Here is a 21,744-nt window from a genome sequence, read left to right on the forward strand (position 1 = left end):
CCTACCATGTGAGAGTTACCCGTTTTGTTTTTTTTTTTGAAAAAATTAACCACCTCCACCCATTCCAAAGAAACACATTCTCCAAGGATTCTGAAAGCTTACTGGACTCTGAGTACCAACACTAATTTCCTGAGAAAACTAAGAGAGCAGTGCTGTCCAGTGCAGAAATAGACTATTCTTCAATTTAATAAAGTGAAAACAATTATTTGTCACTTAAGTTTTAGAGAAGCAATGGAAAATGTGTATGTACGTAAACTGAAATGCCATCCATGAAACAGTTACAACCAACAAAATAAGGAAGGCTTATGTTTCTACTTTACTTCAAAAGGAACAAATCAATTGGTCATCAGTCTTGTAAGTTCTGGATTTGCCACCACCTCCAGAAACCGTACAAATGGATAGTTCTTTTTTTTTTTTTACTTATTTATAACATATATATCACATAAGGCAAATTCACTTCATGCTTTACTTCAGTAAAATGGGGAAAAAAGCTTTCTCTGCAATTGGCACTAAAGTTGTTTTTAAGTTCTTAATAGCAAGGAGATACATCCAACTATAAGAAGAATGAACACAGTCATAATACATATCAAATCAAAATGATTTCCTTTATGTAATCAGCAATGAGTAACTCCAGAGGTAGTATGGCGGAAACGAGCATGGATCCTATCGGGTCACAACCAAGACAAAATTAATATTTTTTCTATGGTTTTGACCGTAAATTGCTTTACACATTTAGGAGCTGAATAAAAACCACTTTCACCAGAAATCATGGCCCATTAATTCAACTGACATATCAATTTACAACTTTCAGGACTGCAGATATAAAAAATGTGAAGTATAAAATTATGTAAGTTTGAAATGGTTTTAATTGTATTCATTAAAAATATTTACATTTCCCAGTACTTACTTGACAAAACCCCCTTGCAATATAATTCTACTCTAAACTTTATAAAATGAGGCTCACTTATGACATTTCCATGACTGCGATACTGCAAATTACTTACATTCTGTAAAATATCTTACGAACTTTCATATCAAAGGTAGTTTATATTGGATTATCTGAAACCCAATAGAGCTCACAGACGAGCTTCCTATAGTTCTTCTCATGAATGCTTGGACAGCATGTGAACAGGAAAAGTGCTGGTCTAAGTGCTATCATCTCCCTTAAATTTTCACTTACACTGTGTGCACATTGTGAAATAAACACATATGCAGCATGTCCGTGTTTTGATATGTATTTTTTATTTCCCTGCAGTTTTCACTTATCAAGAACAAGTAACAGGGAAAGTTGTCTGAACTAGTGCATAAACAAACATTCTGAAACACCACTACACGTATCTAATTTACAAGAGCCGTATAAAAAAAGTCACTAAAACACTACACTATGAAGGTGTCCAACGCTGACAGTCAGACTTTTTCCAACCCGTTACTTGCCTTGTAGCCACAGGAAAACTCTCCAAAATTGAAAAGACAATCTTGCCACAACCCTCCCCCCCTCCCAACACCTGGGATGGCTCGATATCTAGACTTCCAATAATTACTGCAATGATATAATGCAATACATACCTGGTAAATTATCTTTTATGTGGTGTGTTACAGTTTTAAAGCCAGTTAAAATATGCAGCCTTCAGATAAAATGTAATCCTCGAAAAATTTTCATATCTGCACAGCTTAAATGTGCTAGATGCATAATTTTTCCTATTCCATTTTTTCTGTGTAATTATTTTTTATAAATTGGTATTATAAATAGAAATATACATTCAAAATACATGGAAAAGTGAGTTACTACATTAAATTTGCATGTATCGATCCATCCCTTTCCCCTGCACAGTAATAGAAAATACTATTTTGCCTTGAACTTCATATTTGACAGTGAAATGCCACTAAAGTATTTACCAAAAAGTCCATCTAGTCAAATTGTGAAACAAAATGAACCAAGTGAAAACTTTACAGTTCCTTTAGAAAAAAATTACAAGAATTTCATTTCCTAGCTATGAATCTTTAACTTTTTAGACACAAAGTTGGATTTATTTTTACAAGATACAAAATGTAAACATGGCAAAATAAATAGTTAAAACAAGTGATGCAGGATCCCATTTCATGCTCATGATCCCATTAAAGAATTATTTTTTAAAATCCATTCAGTTGCAAATTCAAGTGCAAAAGCATGATGATGAATATCTACTATTCAAGTAACAGAAATAATATTGATGATACAAATAAACTATTTTACAAGGTAGTGATTTTCCCAATTTTACAAAATATACATCATATATGGATTTAACATCCAATATACTATAGTCCATTTAGGTCCATTGTTACACTCTGTGATCCACAGAGTGTTGCCTTTTGCATTCAGCTGGAATATGAATGACTGCACACCATCAGCACAGGTCAGAGCCACGTGTTTTAGGTTATGTCACTTCCATAGCTACTGTTGTCTCTGCTATTCCATTTAAGCCCAATCTTTCTGGTTCGTGGTTCTCTCTATGGTAAGGCAAAGGATAAAATAAATATCAATACTCTCTAGAACATGATGTTACCACTTAGTATTTACAAAAACACTGTTATGTAATTACAACTAAACATAACTTCACAAGAACAATTCCCATTTTTGCCATTTCTAGATAGGAATGAGAAAAACTTTTCTTCAGCTCAGAAATTCCATTAATTCCTAATTTTTTTATTATGGCTATTTACTTAGGAAAGATAATAATTTAACATGGCATTTCAGTAGAAGCCAATGAGAAATTACTTATGAATTATGTATCACAGGACAAACCAAGTTTTTTTTTTTTTTTTCTGGAGAGATGAAGCATATGACACTCAAAAAGAGTAATCATTAGGAGCACAATATTACTGAAATTACTTCCCACTAGAGTTTAATTCTATAGGCTTAAGATCATGTATTTATTGGCCGGGCGCGGTGGCTCACGCCTGTAATCCCAGCACTTTGGGAGGCTGAGGCGGGTGGATCACGAGGTCAGGAGATCGAGACCACGGTGAAACCCCGTCTCTACTAAAAACACAAAAAATTAGCTGGCCGTGGTGGCGGGCGCCTGTAGTCCCAGCTACTCCGGAGGCTGAGGCAGGAGAATGGCGTGAACCTGGGAGGCGGAGCTTGCAGCGAGCCGAGATCACGCGACTGCACTCCAGCCTGGGGGACAGAGCGAGACTCCGTCTCAAAAAAAAAAAAAAAAAAAAAAAAATCATGTATTTATTAACCTATGCAAATCAATTTTTTTCTGATTCATTGTTCTCCTTGTATTAGTGTCATAGAAAGAATATAAAAACATTCTAAAATATAGATGTACGTTAATCCTAGAATATTCTCATTTTTAATATACATAAGGTAATTTACTTTTCCTTTGTGTATGACGCTAAAGAAAACACAAATTTGGATGTGAAACCTAAACTCTGGCATGGAGTTAATCATAACAACTCTCATCTTCCAGACTGCCTGGACTATAAAACATTAATACAAGAGTAACTTCACGCCTGTAATCCCAGCACTTTGGAAGGCTGAGGCAGGTGGATCACCAGGTCAGGAGACTGAGACTATCCCAGCCAACATGGTGAAACCCTGTCTCTACTAAAAATACAAAAATTAGCCAGGCATGGTGGCATGCGCCTGTAGTCCCAGCTACTTGGGAGGCTGAGGCAGGAGAATCGCTTGAACCCAGGAGGCGGAGGTTGCAGTGAGCTGAGATTGCGCCATTGCACTGCAGCCTGGGCAAGACAGCAAGACTCCATCTCGGGGGTGTGGCGGGCAGTGAAGGGGAAGAGTAACTGAAGCTTCTAACATGGACTCTGATGTGTTTGACAATTTGACGTCCTTTTCTTTCTTTTCCTTTCTCTCTCTACTACTACTCTCTCTGTCTTTCTCTAACAATCCTACTAGGTTGGCATTTAAGCATCCTACTAGGCACCTTAAACAAATACCTAAGTCACAGAGCTTTACGCAGATCTTCAATATCTATTGAAAATCAAGTCTGTCAATAAACACCTATTGCTTGAGCAGTGAAAAAAAAAGTCTTTTTCTTCCCACAGGACAGCCAGCACAAAGGGAGAAAAATCACTGAAACACACACACACACCTTGCTATGCTGCTGATGGCACTGCTGGGAGTAACCTTTGGCACCCTGTCCATACTGGCAGCAACTGTGGCAAGTTTTAAGGCTGTTGGCGATGGTGCTGAAGTCCGTGTATTGATATGCACATTGACTGGAGAAACAACACTGACATTATTGAGGTGCACTGCATTTGTCAGGCAGGAATTGTTCATGGGGAGTGTCTGAGGACTGCTTGTGCACAATGCTGGGATTAAGTGGTTTGTAGTGGTGTGGCCAACTGTCCTTACAAGTTGTACGGCTGAAATCCCTGGGCTGGATGATAAAGCCATATTGGTGGAGTATAATGTTTTAGAGGTTCCTGAAAAAGAAAGAAGTCATTCAGTTAGTATCATGAGACATCAATAAAACTATTTTTAGAAGTTTAATAAAATAAATACAAACATTTGTATTTGAATTGAATGCCAAGTTAACTTTTCACACACTGGTCTCTCCAAAGGGAGCTTCTGATCACTAAGTAGAATGTACTAATCTGCTACAACCCCCTAAACACCCTCTTTCTACTGGTCTACATAAAAGGGCTTTGCAAAGTATTCTGCCGCCTATATCTGGCAACCGTGGAGTTAAGTATAACAGGACAGATGGAAATGACAGTTGGGTTTCCCTAAGTATGTACACATGCATGAATATTAGTAAAAATGGACAATCAGGCTCATGGGTATATATAAAAGCAACTGGAAAATCCTAGGGTCTGAGAGGTAGTTGAAGGATGATAGGAATAGCAAGTCTTTGCAGACTCAGGGTACTAAGAAGCAGGCAGGGTTTCACGGCAATACTCTATCTAAAGAGGGGGAGCCAGAGTTAGTATGCCTATGAGCAGTATGTAAGAGTGGGAGGGCAAATCTGATTTCCAATTTATTACTGTCCTGGATTATATTTCACCTTTTTATCAATGCATGGATGATTCAATGGGGATGGTTAGCTCAACAGATTTCCTAAGATGTGAGGCAACTGACAGTATGTGAATGAGACCAGGAAGGGTAGAATGTTACACAGGTATGTATTCAATGGATGAGGGAGAAAACAAGGAGTAGATTCTACATGAATTCTAGAAAACATCTACCTATTTCCCCCTCTTTCCAAAGAAATCCTAAAGAGTCCTGATTGACTTCTTATACACATTTTCCCCTTGGATAAAAAAACAAAAAAAACCTCCCAATCACTGAGTTACAACTTCAAGAAAGTAGGTACCATGTGAAACCCCAGCTGTACCTGAAGGCTGGACAACACCGTTTATGTTGTTGTGGCCAGTGTTCTGTTCCTTGGCTACCTCACTGCGACTTGGAACAGGTGCACTGACCACTGCAGATGCAGCAAAGTGGGCGCTGGCTGAGTCAAGTGTTTTAGACAAACAGTCAGAGGTGCTTGAGCCCTATAAAATGAACAAAGTTAAATGCTCTAATTTTTAGATGTGATTTTATGAACACATTAAGGGATGGGGCAAACCCAAGAGGCTGTTGCCTATCTAACCTTGAACAATTATAAGTGTTTAGATTAAGAGATCTAGGATTCCATAGATGATTTTTGGCATATGAAGCAGGGAAATGAACAAAAACTGAGAAGTTATTTCTGAGAAAGAACTAGAGATTAAATAACCCAAGGCTTTAATGTTCTATTAATTTTTCCAATAAATGTTAATGCTTTTAAAAATGCTTGACAAACTAGATACTTGGATAAAATGAAATCATAGAGATGATTAATAGACATTTTTGTCACAATGTGAAAACCTATCTTGGCCTAACCCTGAAATAGGATGAAAATACTTTTGGCTGGTTAACCAAGAGACTCAGAAAAAGCAAACAAAGTAAAATGGCCATTCCTCCTTGATTCTGTATAAAACTGGTTACTAAGTCCTACAGCCCTAGTCCTCGAGCAAGTCCCAGATCCACCTGGATGTCACAGGAGTGTTGGGTTCCAGGGTCACTGAGATTTTCATGTTACTGGAGTCGGGATCTTTAAAGTCAGCGTACTGACCCTTTGGGAATGGGCTGAACCACAATGGGCAGATTCTAGCCCGAGAGCTCACAAAACATAACCAAAATCGAGTAAACCTCAGTTATCACTTTAGAAGTGGTTTTAGAATTACAGAGCAATAAAACTTAAGACCTAAAATGCAATGTTTATGTTTTTCAGGTGGTTCAAATCTGAAATAGATTTCTTAGTTTTGTTTTTAGTGGCTTAAAACAGAAATTTATCATCATACAGTTCTGTAGGCCAGAAGTCCACAATGAAACTTATGGGGTTAAAATCAAGGTGTTGGCAGGGCTGGTTCCTTCTGGCAATGATGGTTTTATGAAGTATTTTTATTCTTATCTCTAGCATCTTTATTTAGTGGTGTCTACAAACAACTTCCCCTAGTGGCAATTTTCTTCTTCATTTAAAAAATTTTTAATTAAATTTTTTTTTTTTTTTGAGACACAGTCTGACTCCATCACCTGGGCTGGAGTGCAGTGGCACGATCTTAGCTCACTGAAACCTCCCCCCGCTTCAGGGTTCAAGCGATTCTCATGCCTCAGCCTCCCAAGTAGCTGGGCTTACAGGTATTCACCACCATGCCCAGTTAGTTTTTGTATTTTTAGTAGAGACAGGGTTTTGCCATGTTGACCAGGCTGATCTTGAACTCCTGACCGCAAGTGATCTGCTCGCCTCGGCTGCCCAAAGTGCTGGGATTACAGGCATGAGCCACCGTGCCTGGCTGCAATTTTCTTCAACAGGGAAATGTGATTCACAATGGCAAGGGGTTATGCTGTTAATGTATTGCACAGTTCAACTGAATTACCGCCCAGCTCATGGAGCACATCCACATGGCACTTAAACACATAGTTTAGGAAGTGGTTAGGAAAGTTTTATCTTTCAAAATATCTTCTTTGGGGGAGTTGGAGGTAGAGAATGATTCTTACAACTACATATATAATTACTTCTATAAATTCTCAACAACCTTTCAAAAAATTTAAAATACCATATTTGGCTCCAGCACTCTTCTCTAAATATTAAGAGATTAGTTTATAAGCTAGTCACTTAAAATTACGTACATTAACTGAAAAGAAATTCAGGTTACAGACCCCAAATCAAGAGTGGCAAAACCGAGATTATCTTCTGTGACTTGACTAAAATTGAATAAAACTACATAATGATGAAAGAAACAAACATAACTATGATGAAAAGAGCCGTTTACCTGTGCTTTTGGATGTGTCTGTTGCGAGGAATGCTGAGATTGCTGTTTCTGCTGAAGCTGGGCAAGTTGCTGCCTTTGCATCTGAACTAACTGCTGCTGATGTGTCTGAAACTGCTCTTCTGTGATACCCCCTGTTACTGGTAAAGAACATGAATTTTGGAAATGAGTACATTTTAAAAGATTTTTAATAACACAAGCAGAATATGATATAAACTTATTCCATAATTAAGATGAAAGCAATTACAAATTACAATATGGATTATCAGAAAATAATCTAATGAAAATGGCAAATCTTTCAGCAAGTGTGTGATGTATGCTTGTATCTATGATCTCCATCACATGCTAAGAAAAGTGCCTAAATGTAGTTTTTGTTGAATAATATAGTTCTAACATGAGTACTTTACCATTTATTCAGACTTAGTATCTTTGAGACCACTGTTAATTCTCTATATTATGGAGAGAATGTAATGAGAAAAACTTTGATTTATTCATGTTAATAATAATAACGACTAAGTTATAGTCTTAATAAGAAAGCAGGACCATCTGCAAGACTGTAAATGATTTTTACTGCTGGTTTCATAAAACACTGAAGTGAAAATACTTTATTCTCTGATTACAAATCAAAGTAGAGAACAACATTCATCTAACATAACCATAAACCATAGTTTAAGCCAATAGATTCAATGCCTAAAGTAAATCCATCTATAAAAATATGGGCTAGAAATCAGACAAGTATTCAGAAAACTGAAGATACTATGTATCCTCAGAGGTAGTAAATTCTACTGCGACCAACTGTGTTAAAAGTGTGTTTCAAATGAAAACAAGACATCTACAACTTTTGTTGAAAAAATCAGCTAAGTTACAGAAACCACTTTTCTCAAAGAAATGTAAACAAAATTTCATTCGTTAATATTTAAGTAGATCACTGATAAGCTGATTTAGGGAACACAAAGACATTTCCATGGAAGTCACTATAAATTAAGAGTCGAGAAAAATTAAATGACATGATAATACATGTACTTTAGAGTAATTTTGCTCTATTTTCTTTATTGCTTGCTTTCCTTTCCCCCAATGATTTCAATCAACAAATATTTACTATCTACTATAATGCAGAATGCTGCACTAAGAGTCACAGTGAATATAGGGGAAAATAAGGAGAGGATCTCTGTTACAAAGTCCTGGAATGTAGCTGGGAAGAAAAGACAGACATAAGAAATACCAATGAACGAATCAACCTTTACATGCAATTGAGTGATCTAATCAATATGACCTAAAGGAGTTTAGACTGGCCACTATCCTCAATCTAGCTTACTTAATTCTCCCAAGTTTTCTGTTGAATACGATCACACATGAATAATCAAAAAAAACTTTTTTTATGGTAAATTAGACATATAACAAGTTATGCCTAGTACAGTCTATTTTCTATGAAAAAGGAGTTATGCCCCAGAAATGAACAAAGCTTTAGATATATTCTCATTTCTGTTCCACAATATTACCATTAAAATTTGTATTAGACTATAAGGGGAAAACAGTTCTTAGATAGTAATTTTATTTTTAAAAGACTCAAAACTGGGGGCTATTACAGTGCTCACTCCAAAATTTTATATTACCTGTATTTTTGAAGTACACATTAGTTATCTTACTGAATTATCAACAAAATCAAATGTCTTTCTTTGCACATGTTAAATTCACTGCAAGAGTTCTATTTTTAAATGAAAAATTTTTTTTAAATTCTAAATTTACAATCTTCAAACTCAAATGAAAATGTGAAGTATTCATGAATTTCCAGCTGTTTGAAAACCTTGGAGAAAGAGATGAAAAATAGTTTATTAGATACAAAGGCAGAAAGAAAAATCTTAAATTAAACCCGAATAAATCTGTTTAAGTCCTATGTGTACAGTGCACCAATTCAAAAGAAATGGACTTGGAATCTGGTATTACTACAACAGTCCTTAAGTCCAGTGTCAAGTGTGTCCAGAGTTGAGCTTTATGTTCTAGTGAAAAGGAGAGAGGCACAGTGATTAACATTAAGTGAGGAATAAGCCAAATAAGAATATATACTTTCAGTTGCTATTTCAAAATTGAGAGAGAAACAAGAATGATAATTTTTTCTTCTTTCTAAAATCTTTTAAGTCAGTTGATAAAATCTTACTAATTCAGAATAAAGTATATATCTAAATTAGTAGAAAGAACAGTTTTTTGGAGACAGAGTCTTGCTCTATTGCCCAGGCTAGAGTGCAGTGGTGCAATCATAGCTCACTGCAGCCTTGAACTCCTGGGTTCAAGCAATCCTCCCGCCTCAGCCTCCTGAGTAGTTGGAACTACTGGTGCATGGCATCACACCTGGCTAATTTTAAAGATTTTTTGTATACCCAGGGTCTCATTATGTTGCCCAGGCTGGCCTCCAATTCATGGCCGCAAGTGATCTTCCTGCCTCAGTCTCCCAAAGTGGTGGAATTACATGCATGAGCCACTGTGACCAGCCCAAATTGCTACTTTTTAACAACAATAAAAAATATTTTTGGGGTTGGTAGACCATAGAGAACAAAATATTGCCAACTAGCTGTGTTCCACTTGCTTTTATGAACCATGATCATTTGTGTACATATTAAAAAGGGAAACAGATAAAACTAGCTGTTTTTTTGGGTGTCTCCATTTACTGTCCTGTCTTCTTGAGACCATTAATTTGCTCAGGAACCTTATTCTTTTCTCCTCATAGAAAACTCAGAAAATCCCAATCTGGTCGCAATCCAAATTATTCAGATTAATGGTCAGTGTTTCTTAACCTTTTTAAACCTAGGTGGACTTTGATACTAAAATTCTCATTTCTGATCCCATTTCTGGTTGAGAATCACTGACACAAATTTAATTCTATATGTATATGCTTTAAAAAATTACATTCATTTTTTTTCTTTTCCCCCTCACCTCAGTCTCAATATGTTATATCCATTCTTGACATCTAGCTTTTTATTATTAAGTAAGGTATTCTGTGCTTGAAACAAGCTGATTTTCCTCATTCAGAATTTTCTAGAGCACTGTTTATTATTACTTCAAAACTTTAGACAAAAATTGCCAATAGTAATCAACGACACAAAATTGGAACACATAAAAAACATCCTTTCTAACTCCTTTATTATTTCAGGGAGGAGGAAAAGTGGTATGAAATGCATAGTTTTAATAGGATGGACAAAATTTTGAATTGCAATTCTCAGGGTTCTCAGGGTTTACTTACTGGTGGTGGGTGGGGGGGGCAGGGGCGGGTGGTAGAAATTTGATTGAAAGCACTTTCTCTACTAGTTATTTTTTTCTTTCGTAAGTTACTGAAATACATTCATAAGAGATTTCTTACATTGCTTTGGATTACTAAGAGGCACACATCAAAGTACATCAGGAAGAGGTAATAGTTATAGAATGAACAAATCTGTTTCAGAATGAGACACAAGATAGATACCCAGCTCTGGGTGAGGTGATGGTGGCACCATGGGCAAGTGGGAATGTACAAAAGGGAAACTGAGATTCTCTGCTTCTCTTGCTTAGGGCCAAGCCAAGTTCTTTCCACTAGTTAATCTTAAGTTGCTAGCTTAAAAGTGAAATTCATGCTGGTCATCAATCTATCCCACCACATGCCCACAAGTCTTACCAACTTAAAAGTAACCATAAATCTGATTGTTTTGTGAAGGTAGGAGTATTTCAATACTCCAGATAGATGAGAAGTATTCCTTTCCCTAAGTAAAATGTTTTGCAAAACTTCCTAGGTAACACATTCTATATAACACATTCGGCATACTTGTTACACGATTTTCCCTTTTATATACCCAAATATGTCATTCAGGACATTAGTAACATACTTGCATTTCTAGACATGTTGTATACAAAACAGTCTGTTTTTCACGAAAGCCCCTCACCTTTCTGGCTATCTTCTACAAATCTGATTCATTATCTATCTTGTAATTACCAGTCTACTTTTATTCCTCAGATAAATCCATATGCTTTTTCTCAGGTATCTGTCACCATCCTTGGAAAGCAGACTTTGTTTTCAAAGGTCCCAGCCATCCCTCTTTTCATCCTTTGCCTTTTAGGTGTGTGGTTCCTGTATGGTGCTCTGCCTAGGGGGACTTTTTAGTGATCAACTAAAAACATACTCTGGGTACCTCCACAGATTTTACACTAACACAATGATTATAAAGCTTTAGGTCTCTGCTTCTTAAGCTTGTGCCCACAGGTATTCTTGAGTATATGGGAAATCTTTGTTAACTTTGTATTTTTTTTTGTTGACAAACAAAAAGAACAACCTAAACAGAAATACACTCTGGATCTTCCAGATCATCATCCCATAACAGAGCAGCAACACAGGATTTTTGTGTTTCTGCCTTTGTTTTTTCATCATCTCTTAACTTTTAATGCAGTGTTTCTTAAACTGGGCTAAGATGTATTCTTGGGAAGTCATGAATTTTTCAAATACTAGCCTAGACCAAATTTTCATAGCTTAATGAGGAATACCTAATTTGGTAGTAAAGATTATTTAAAAGTCAAAAAGAATACATCAGCTAGTATTTCTTCATCTACCAGGTCAGTCTTTGTTACAAGAGGGTCCTTTTTCTTTTCTCTCTCTTTTTTAAGAGACAGGGTCTTTGGCTGGGTGCAGTGGCTCACATCTGTAATCCCAGCACTTTGGGAGGCCAAGGTGGGTGGATCACCTGAGGTCTGGGGTTCAAGACTAGCCTGCGCAACATGGTGAGACCCCGTCTCTACTAAAAATAAGAAAATTAGCTGGGTGTGGTGGCACGTGCCTATAATCCCAGCTACTTGGGAGGCTGATGCAAGAAAATTGCTTCGCCTGGGAGGTGAAGATTGCAGTGAGCCGGAATCATGCCACTGCACTCCAGTGTGGGCGAGAGAACAAGACTCTGTCTCAAAAAAAAAAAAAAAGAGAGAGAGACAGGGTCTTGCTAGGTTGCCCGGGCTGTTCTCAACCTCCTGGCCTCAAGCCATCCTCCCACTTTGTCCTCACAAAGTGCTAGGATTACACAGGTGAGTCACTATACCCAGTGTTACAAGAGTTTTGGTATATGCTTTATCAAAGATATGCTGACTATATGCAATTTTTGTCTGTTTTAAAGGACAGATCTGGGGCAGGATTAAAGGGCAGAGAGAGGGATCTTACATCAAATCCTCTGGGTTAGAGTAGGAAGTCAGATGAAAGTTCATATAAACCACTGGAGCTACTCTGCTGACAAACGTATCCAGGAGGGTTGACATGACCTTTCCAGGACTATACACATCTTACAAATATAACTCTTACAGTGAAAGACTAACAAATCAACTGAGTCTTTGAGGGTGGGGAAAGGAAAGCTAAAGGGGGGTTGGGGAATGAAGAACAAACAGATGTGAGGATAATGAAGAAAGACTAAAAATCCATTTAAACTTCTGAAACCCAAGCCAAATATTGACAATTGAAATTTCATTATTTCCTTTTATAGTCAAACTAAAATATTTTAATCCCTTAGGTCTGAATCCATTTCTCACCTCTGGAAGCAACCCTAACCCTTAGCTAGATGTTAAATCACATTATACCAATCCTAAAACTATCATAGTTGCAAACATTTATGACAATTTAAGAATGAATGGGAAGAGAAACTGAAGAAATTAAAAATCAGGAATTTCTCTTGGAAAACTGTACAAACTTAATGATTTTAGAAATTGGTCATATTGGCTGGGCACGGTGGCTCACACCTGTAATCCCAGCACTTTGGGAGGCCAAGGCGGGCGGATCACGAGGTCAGGAGATGGAGACCATCCTGGCTAACACAGTGAAACCCCGTCTCTACTAAAAAAATGCAAAAACAATTAGCTAGGCGTGGTGGCAGGTGCCTGTAGTCCCAGCTACTTGGGAGGCTGAGGCAGGAGAATGGTGTGAACCTGGGAGGCGGAGCTTGCAGTGAGCTGAGATCGTGCCACTGTATTCCAGCCTAGGTGACAGAGTGAGACTCTGTCTCAAAAAAAAAAAAAAAAAAATTGGTAATATTAAGATATTTAAAGCTGGTCAAAAAGGCTGTTGGTATGTATTCTGTATATTATGACAGGTAAGAAAAGAAAAAAGTATTATGTTAATTCGCAACCATGCATTAGAGAAAACTAAAACTAAATGTAAATTAATCTGTCCTTTCAAATCTGAAAAAGCAAAGCACTTTTAGATATGAAATGTATTTTCTTGAGTTCTGGATTTAAGAACTTCATTTCAAAGAACAGTTAAATACTGTAGTTTCAAAGGATTATCCCCTGTTTATATGAAGAATGTAATATTTGCATGTGCTATTAATTAAGTTCCTTGAAGGTAAGGATTGTCTTGTAAAACTTTGCAACTTTTAAACATTTAACACAGTGTTTCGCATATAACAGATACTAAATGATGTATGAAATGAATTTCTCTTGGTTACTCAATTGTCATGTTCACCACAATCAATCTATTCTTTATCCTGCTTTTACTCTTTGAGAAGTGTTTGTTTTTTTTTTTTCTTTTTCTTTTTTTTTGAGAGGGAGTCTCACTGTGTTGCCCAGGTTGGAGTGCAGTGGCAGGATCTCTGTTCACTGCAAGCTCCGCCTCCCGGGTTCACACCATTCTCCTGCCTCACCCTCCCCAGTAGCTGTGACTACAGGCTCCCACCACCACACCCGGCTAATTTTTTTTGTATTTTTAGTAGAGTCGGGGTTTCACCATGTTAGCCACGATGGTCTCGATCTCCTGACCTCGTGATCCGCCCGCCTCGGCCTCCCAAAGTGCTGGGATTACAGGTGTGAGCCACCGCACCTGGCCCTGAGAAGTGTTTTTCAATTAAGAGAATATACCTTTATTTTACTTAAAGGTTAACAAAACACATCTCTGCTTTCCAATGAAAAGTCTTTAGTTTTAGTTCTAATATCTAGGATACAGTTTGCAATTTTTCTTTAAGTATACAAAAGATAACAAATAGTGCATGCATATATATATATATATATATTTTTTTTTTTTTGAGTCAGGGTCTCACCCTGGCTGGAGTACAGTGGCAGGATCTTGGCTCACTGCAGCCTCTACTTCCTGAGCTCAAGAGATCCTCCTCCCTCAGCTGGGACTACAGGCACGTGCCACCACACCCGGCTAACTTTTGTATTTTTAGTAGAAACCGGGTTTTGCCATGTTGCCCAGGCTGGTCTCGAACTCCCGGCCTCAAGTGATCTACCTGCCTCAGCCTCCCAAAATGCTGGGATTACAGATGTGAGCCACCGCGCCTGGCCTAGGATGTATTTTGGACACATGGGTTATGACTTGGAAAATGTTAATCAGGGCTTATATTAACAACATTTAAGAGATAATTATTTGCCACTAGCCCTCAATTCCACATAAGATGCAGCCCTCTTTTTAATTTTTGTTTAAGAACTAAGGAACTTGTGATATAAATAAAGTGCATTATGTTTCTATTTCTCATTAAACTCTTCATTTGCTGGGATTTCCCAGCTGTGAAATGGACAATTCAGTACTAATAATCTGTTTAGTTCAGTATTATTCTCTGCCAGGGAAAAGTATAATCCTGTGTTACTCTTGTTCCTTTATTTTTTGTCTTGTTACTCTTAAAACAACTGTGCTCTCATGACCAAGCCCACTAAGAACAAGCAGAAGGAAAAAGTGTTCAAGACGCATAGATTAAAAAAACCAAACACATGAGGATCCCATTCTTTTGTATATATCCATCAAAAGTAAAAATATAGCTTTCTAAAACTCCTTCATCCTTCTATTTAGGTAGATGAGGAAATTCCTATCCATATTCATGGAATTGTAACTGAATTCACTTAAAATTATCTAACCAGAACTAAGAAATCTATATAATGAATGTAACTGATATAAATCATTAAATTATCAGTTTTCAATTATTTTAAAAAATGCTGTTAAAAAACTTTTTTCATTATGTATTTATATTGCCATGCCTATTATTTTAAAACAAAAGACATCTGTTGAAAACAAAAAACCTTGTGGTCCCAGTGACTAGAGGGGTCACAGTCAGTGAAGAAGAATGAGTTCAAACAAAATCTTTTACTCTAAGAATAAATTATTAAATAAGACAGATCTTATTTCAAAACACTGAATTCTAATGTACCTTACTTGTTGCTTCAGCCTTAAAAATTTTTAAGGGAAGAAAGAAATGGTACTGTGTTGAGGATATTAAAAAATTTTAGATAGGAAAAATCACACAGACCAAAAAGATTATTTTTTTCTAATGGTAAGGTAAAGATAAGAATACAAAAAAACTTGTTGTCTATGACGTTAACATTGATTACTTGTGACTTAAATTCCCTGAGAAGTACACGCATGCCTAAGATAACAGTTTAAATGTTTATTTTATGTTGTATGGTAGTGTCATAGGATTATAGAGGTGATTATAATGGAACTATTTAAGTCCTATTAAGTTATATTTTGGACCAATACCTATGTTGTATTGATGATATAACAATATATACAACATATGTACACTTTCTGGAAAAAAGTCAAGTTAAATCTAGAGTTAATCTGGAATGTATAGGAGAAAGCTGCAAATATCTCACAATGTTCACGTTGAGAAGGAAGATATTAAAATAATTTTTTAATGTGGTATACATCAGCAGAGAAGACAATCAGCCTACAGTCAAATGTAATTATAAATGCCTCTATATGATATGTTTTAAACTCTCTTTTGGGAAAAATTATTTTGAGAATGTTTAGTACAGGAATTCCCATTTAGTTAAATAAATTGGAACCTTGTCTTAGAGCTGGCTGAAAAAAGATTTGGTATTTGTCAACTTTCTACTATCTTTAGATTTCTAATAATCCTGCAGCCTCAAATCACATTACATATTTATCCATTTCAGCTTCAAGCACTCTTTCAACTTCACAGACTCAAGAACTTTATATAATGGGAGGCCATGTTCCTTACTTAAGTTTGTTTAGGAGAAAATTAACCAACCAATTTTGGATAAACGATATGCCAATTTCTAATCATTCAAACAAATCCAATTTTCCATTATAACCTTTAAACAAATCACTGTATGAGTCAAGTTGGAAAACAGGCAGCTCAGTAGCTAAAAGAGACTGAACATTATTGAGACCAAATTTCAAGCTAAAGTGATTTATGATCACTTTAAAGAAGTTTAAGATGATAATTTCACATCCTAGAATGCATCATCCAGGAAATAATTTAGAAATACATACAGAAAAAAATGGTATCAACAGTGTAAGTCAAGCCACATCTACTTTAGTCCTGGGATACAATGCATATATACAATGTATACATTATAAAGCTATTTATAAATTATACATATTTGCATACATGTGATAAAGAGACCACAGAAGAAAACAAATCAAAAGCGTACCTTAGATTCTCTAGATATTATACATTATTTACAATGTACATGTCACAAAAATATTAAATTAACTTGAATACATTTCTTAAAAATGAAAAAACTTCCTGATTTAACTACAGGTAAACTATCGGACAAAAATTATTATTCATAGGGGCCGGGCACAGTGGCTCATGCCTGTAATCCTAGCATTTTGGGAGGCTGAGGCAGGTGGATCACCTGAGGTCAGGATTTCAAGACCAGCCTGGCCAACGTGGCGAAACCGTCTCTACTAAAAATACAAAAATTAGCTGGGCGTGGTGGCGCACGCCTGTAGTCCCAGCTATTTGGGAGGCTGAGACAGGAGAATCGCTTGAACCTGGGAGGCAGAGGTTGCAGCGAGCTGAGATCAAGCCACTGCACTCCAGCCTGGGCGACACAGCGAGACTCCATCTTAAAAAAAAAAAAAAAAAAAATTATTCACAGGGAGTCTCCTAAAAATCATTTTTCAGAAAGAGTTTTCAAAGGTACTCTCAAGGAGCAATGGTTACATTTAATGAAAGTTTACGCACCGAAATGAAAACTACCTTTAACATAAGCAGCAGACAGTACTGTGCTGTGATGATCTGGTGGCAGCTTATAAGCAGTGTGGCCACAGGGAACTCTGTATGCATTCTGCCTACATTTACCATACCAGGCACACACCTGAAATAGATGTCAGTGGTTTTACAGTACTAGTTAGGAAAATTTGGTTAAAATGTGAGGCAGAACAGTACAATTTTGTTTCTTAGGTTGGAAAAAAAATGCCGTAGGTTAAGATAAAATTCCTTTCCCAATAAAATTAACTAAAAAAGAATAGCAGGATATACTTTTAATACGCAACAGCTTACCTGATATGCCATTCTTGCTGGTGTTCAATAAAGCTACAGATGCTGCGGAAACTCTTTTATTGTTCACAGTCTGCCCTGGTTTTCTTGAGGTACATTCTTCACTATCACTGTCCTGTAAATTTAGTAGCCTTGGCTGGAAACACTGTAGTCGACATGATCTGATATTGCTTAATATTTCAGAAAGGGACAGTCTATTTTCACAATGTTTACTGGAAGCATTGGTCCGAGAGAAATTAGAAGAAAAGTCTATAGTTTGGGAAGAGCTTGAAAAACTATTCAGCATTTCAGGGTCTATCTGTTTCAGGACTGGGTCATGTTCCGTGGATATTCGGTCCATTATGACCCTGAAGAGCAAAATAAAACCAAATATTAACTGAGAGAGCTGAACATGTTTTCTTTGTCTTCTGTTCCAGATAGCAAGCAAAAACCAGGTGAAAACAAATACTTCACCTTCCACCTCTGCCAATTCGCCTCCTTGCAAATCCTATACATCTTCTTGGGACTGTAAGTGTTGTAAGGCAATGCCTATACCTCAACTTATCCAAATCTGCCAATTCTGAATTTTCACATGAATGGTTAGCTTGGTCCAAACGAGGCTGCAAAGAAAGAAAAAAAACAAACAAAAAACTCATGGAGTAAATCTGAAATGAAGACAGGTTAGATCATGATAAAGATGAAGTAATGCAACATTAGCAGAACAATTAAAATCTAGATATAAAACTGTAAAAGTGGGGCTTCACTGACTATTAATCAGGTTAAATTTTACAAAATTGAATCAAAAGTTCATTTACCAAGATTACCAAAACTGAATTTAGTTTGTAAATATAAATTCATTCAGGGTCTATTATACTTAAAAAGAAATATATAGTTAAAAAAAATGCAGCTTTTAACATTTGTGTACAAAGTAGAGATGGTGAAATTACATAGTAATTTGTAGGCTTCCTGCTGAGAAACCAGAAAGAGTATTTTTTTGGACTAAAAATTGCACCTCAAACACTATGGGGTCAAACTGAAGCTTCCTCTTTACTTTTAAGAAACACACATCCAAGCAGGATGCAGTGGCTCATGCCTGTAATCCTAGCACTTTAGGAGGCCAAGACAGGAGGATCACTAGACACCAGGAGTTCAAGACCAGCCTGGGCAATGTAGCAAGACCCTATCTCTACAAAAATTAGCAGCATGTGGTGGTATGTGCCTGTAATCCCAGGAGGCTGAGGTGGGAGGACTAATGGAGCCCAGGAGTTTGAAGTTACGGTGAACTGTATGATTGCACCAATGCACTCCAGCCTTGGTGACAGAGCAAGACCCTGTCTCTAAAATAAATAAATAAGTAAATAAATAAATATAAAGAAACAAACAGCCTGTTCCCTGCCTTCCCATTCCCTTCATCATTTTATCATGCTGTCTGTCCCCTTTCGTTAAGAATTTTCCCTTCTCTCATCAGCATAACTAGTAAACAAATCTCCACCTCTCCTAAATTTACACACTCTAAAAAGGCTGTCCTATCAGTGTACGCTTACCATTATACAGCAAGTTAAATGATCTCTACAAGCCATATAAGAAAGTCAAAGCCATCCTCACAATGCTACATTATACCTCATCTGAGAACCTTGGAGAGTGATTTAATGCGACTTCATAGCATAAAGCAACTTCTAGGTGTGTCAAAAAGTTATGAATACAAGTATTAGACAAAACATTGCCATTACGGAAGTTTAAAAATTATTGTTTTGTTTGATACTTACTGGTACGTATGCACAAGAGGGACTTGCATAACAATAAATTTCAATAAACACCTAGCAGCCATCAAAGGTTCTAGAACCAACTTACAAATTCTGGGTTTACCTAATTCTAGTAATGACACACTGAGTAATTTTCACAGCTGCTGAAGCTCTAATTAGAGCCCAAAATGAAACCAAATTTCTAAAATGTGAGGAATTATCAGTTTCCAAGAAGAGGATTCCGACGCCCTTTGAAAGGACTCAGTACCTTTTAGCATCTTTTACCAGTATCCACATAAAGGATGTTAAATAAAAAGTATTGATGCATTTCCCATTTTTAGATCAAGACTAAGTCATCTTGACATGGGTTACCTGTTAATTCCAGTTCACAAAAACACCACACACACACAAAAGTTCTTACAGCATAATACTGGCATCCTGCCCGCCTTCTGAAAGCACAGGGACCATCAGGATCATTTTCTTCTTCCGGTTCTGATACTGGGGACAACACCTAGACAAAAGAGGCGTTCCATTTAGGAGTTATCAAAAGTCAATAGATCAATGTTTGTAATGCTCTAAAATTTAAATCTGATCACAAACAGTAAATCACTTCTATATTACATATCGTAAGTACTGAATTCCCCAAAAGAGTCAATGACTAGCAAAAATTTTCTATGGTTAAACATCATTCTTTTCAATGGATTTGTTCTTTCAAGTATACATGGCATTGGCATTGCTTGATTGCTTCTAAACATGAAGTGCTAAGTCTTAGAAAGAATTAATACAGTTTTTATACATCTCATTATATTTTATAAATAACGTATGTGGCTATATTTAATGACAGTTAAATATTTACTTCACCTATAGGTTAAGTGTATTTTTATCCAATAACTTTATCTCTCTGTAATAAAGCCAAAAGCTATGACATAAAAACAGCTTATAAATAGTCAAAAAAATCATCACAACAAAAAAACCCCCAAAGGCCATAAAGGCCAGGTTTTATTCAAAGGAAAGTCTTGTATCTCCCAACTCATTTTTCAAAAATCACTTTTTAAACTTAGCGGATCAGAAGTAGAAAAGAAGAGAAAAGAAGACTTGCTAAAGTAAGCACATTGGTTATAGAGAAGAGATAAGCCCACAACGCTGGAGCAAAAGAATAAAGACTTTCAGAAAGCTGTCACATATTAGAAAGCACTCTTCCCAGGCCATGCCCTATCAGGCCAAATATCCCTATGTAATTGAGTGGACTTCTAGGGCAGTAGCATTGACCTATTAGAGCACACTTTATAAATGTCATAAAAACAGATTAAATAATATACAAATACACCGAAGACAGGGAAATAATATGTTTTAGATAAATTTCCACCCATAATTATTAAAATTTTAAAAAAAGTTTTGGTACTTAAGTTTCAGTTGTCTCGCACTCTCACTTTGTAGTACATCTCTTTTTCTGATAAACGCTGGCTCAACCATATTTACTTGCAAATTTCTGAACCTCACAAATCCCTCTCTTCCTATTTTGAGAGGAAAAATGTTTTCTCCATATTATTTCCAAACTGTGGTAATTACCACTGAGCAGGGTCATCCAGGGGAGAAAGGTATTTGTTTGAGGTTCCAATATACCTCCACCAACCCTATGGGGGAGACAGAAACAGTGAGCTGGGGCTGAATCTTCTTCATGCGGAACCAAGCCCCAAACCTGAAATTTGAAAGGAAATCCCAAATGTGAATTTTACACTTTGGTTCCTTTGCAAATAATGTACCTATTCTAAGATATACATAGGAAGTGTCACAAAGTCTCAGAAATTCTGTGTATAAAATCTATCACCCCTTCCTCCTAACTACGATTCCCCAGGGGTAGACTCCAGGGGACAAAAGAAGTCTGAAGCACAGGAAGACAAAGCTAATGTTAGGAAAATCGGAAGCACGATCAAGAAGAGGCAGAGTTTTAGCTCTGTTCAGCTGCAATTCAGTGGCATTAAGTCTGGTTAAAATGTTTGTTCTCTTAAGGCTCCCTATTCCTTGTTCTTGGTTTATTAGACAAAGAAAAATATGATTACTTTAATGATCTTGTCAGCAATAAAATCCTGATTTTATAAGATGTACTCTCTGAATAGCTGCCTCACTGAATGATGCCCAAATATAGGTAAACATTAGTACTTACTCTTTAGTAATATGGAAATACCATAAAATTAATGAGGATTGTCTAAGACCTAATATAAACAATCAGAAGCACTTTAAAGTTTCAAAATGCAATTTTCATGTGGGTATGAGAACTGGAAACTATATAAATCAATGCAAGAATTTGGAGCAGAAATGAAGATCCCTTAATGCATGAGAAACATATGACTAGTTATGCTGAGTGAGCTCTACTTTCAGGCTGGATGTACTGATTCCACCGATAAAAGTTTCTATAGGTCATAGCACCCTACGGTATCATTCTTTTTTTTTTTTTTTTTTTTTTGAAACAGGGCCTTGCTCTGTTG

The 21,744-nt window shown here is 36.5% G+C and overlaps 1 protein-coding gene across 4 annotated transcripts in view; it reads right to left on the reverse strand.

Annotated features, from left to right (window-relative positions):
* Positions 1-275: 275 nt before the first annotated feature.
* EPC2 (enhancer of polycomb homolog 2) overlaps positions 276-21,744 on the reverse strand; it is a 145,407-nt gene continuing 123,938 nt past the window's right edge. For all 4 annotated transcript variants that reach the window (XM_032145596.2, XM_058434270.1, XM_032145598.2 and 1 more), the window contains 7 exons: positions 19,680-19,769; positions 17,991-18,136; positions 17,541-17,884; positions 7,306-7,442; positions 5,343-5,502; positions 4,098-4,431; positions 276-2,487 (listed from right to left, as the gene is read on the reverse strand). In XM_032145596.2, the coding sequence (XP_032001487.1) occupies positions 2,415-2,487; positions 4,098-4,431; positions 5,343-5,502; positions 7,306-7,442; positions 17,541-17,884; positions 17,991-18,136; positions 19,680-19,769 (1,284 nt within the window). In that variant the 3' untranslated portion in view covers positions 276-2,414. The remainder of the gene's footprint in view (positions 2,488-4,097; positions 4,432-5,342; positions 5,503-7,305; positions 7,443-17,540; positions 17,885-17,990; positions 18,137-19,679; positions 19,770-21,744) is intronic.

This window comes from Hylobates moloch, unplaced genomic scaffold (genome assembly GCF_009828535.3).
Source record: "Hylobates moloch isolate HMO894 unplaced genomic scaffold, HMol_V3 SCAFFOLD_24, whole genome shotgun sequence".
NCBI lineage: Eukaryota > Metazoa > Chordata > Mammalia > Primates > Hylobatidae > Hylobates > Hylobates moloch.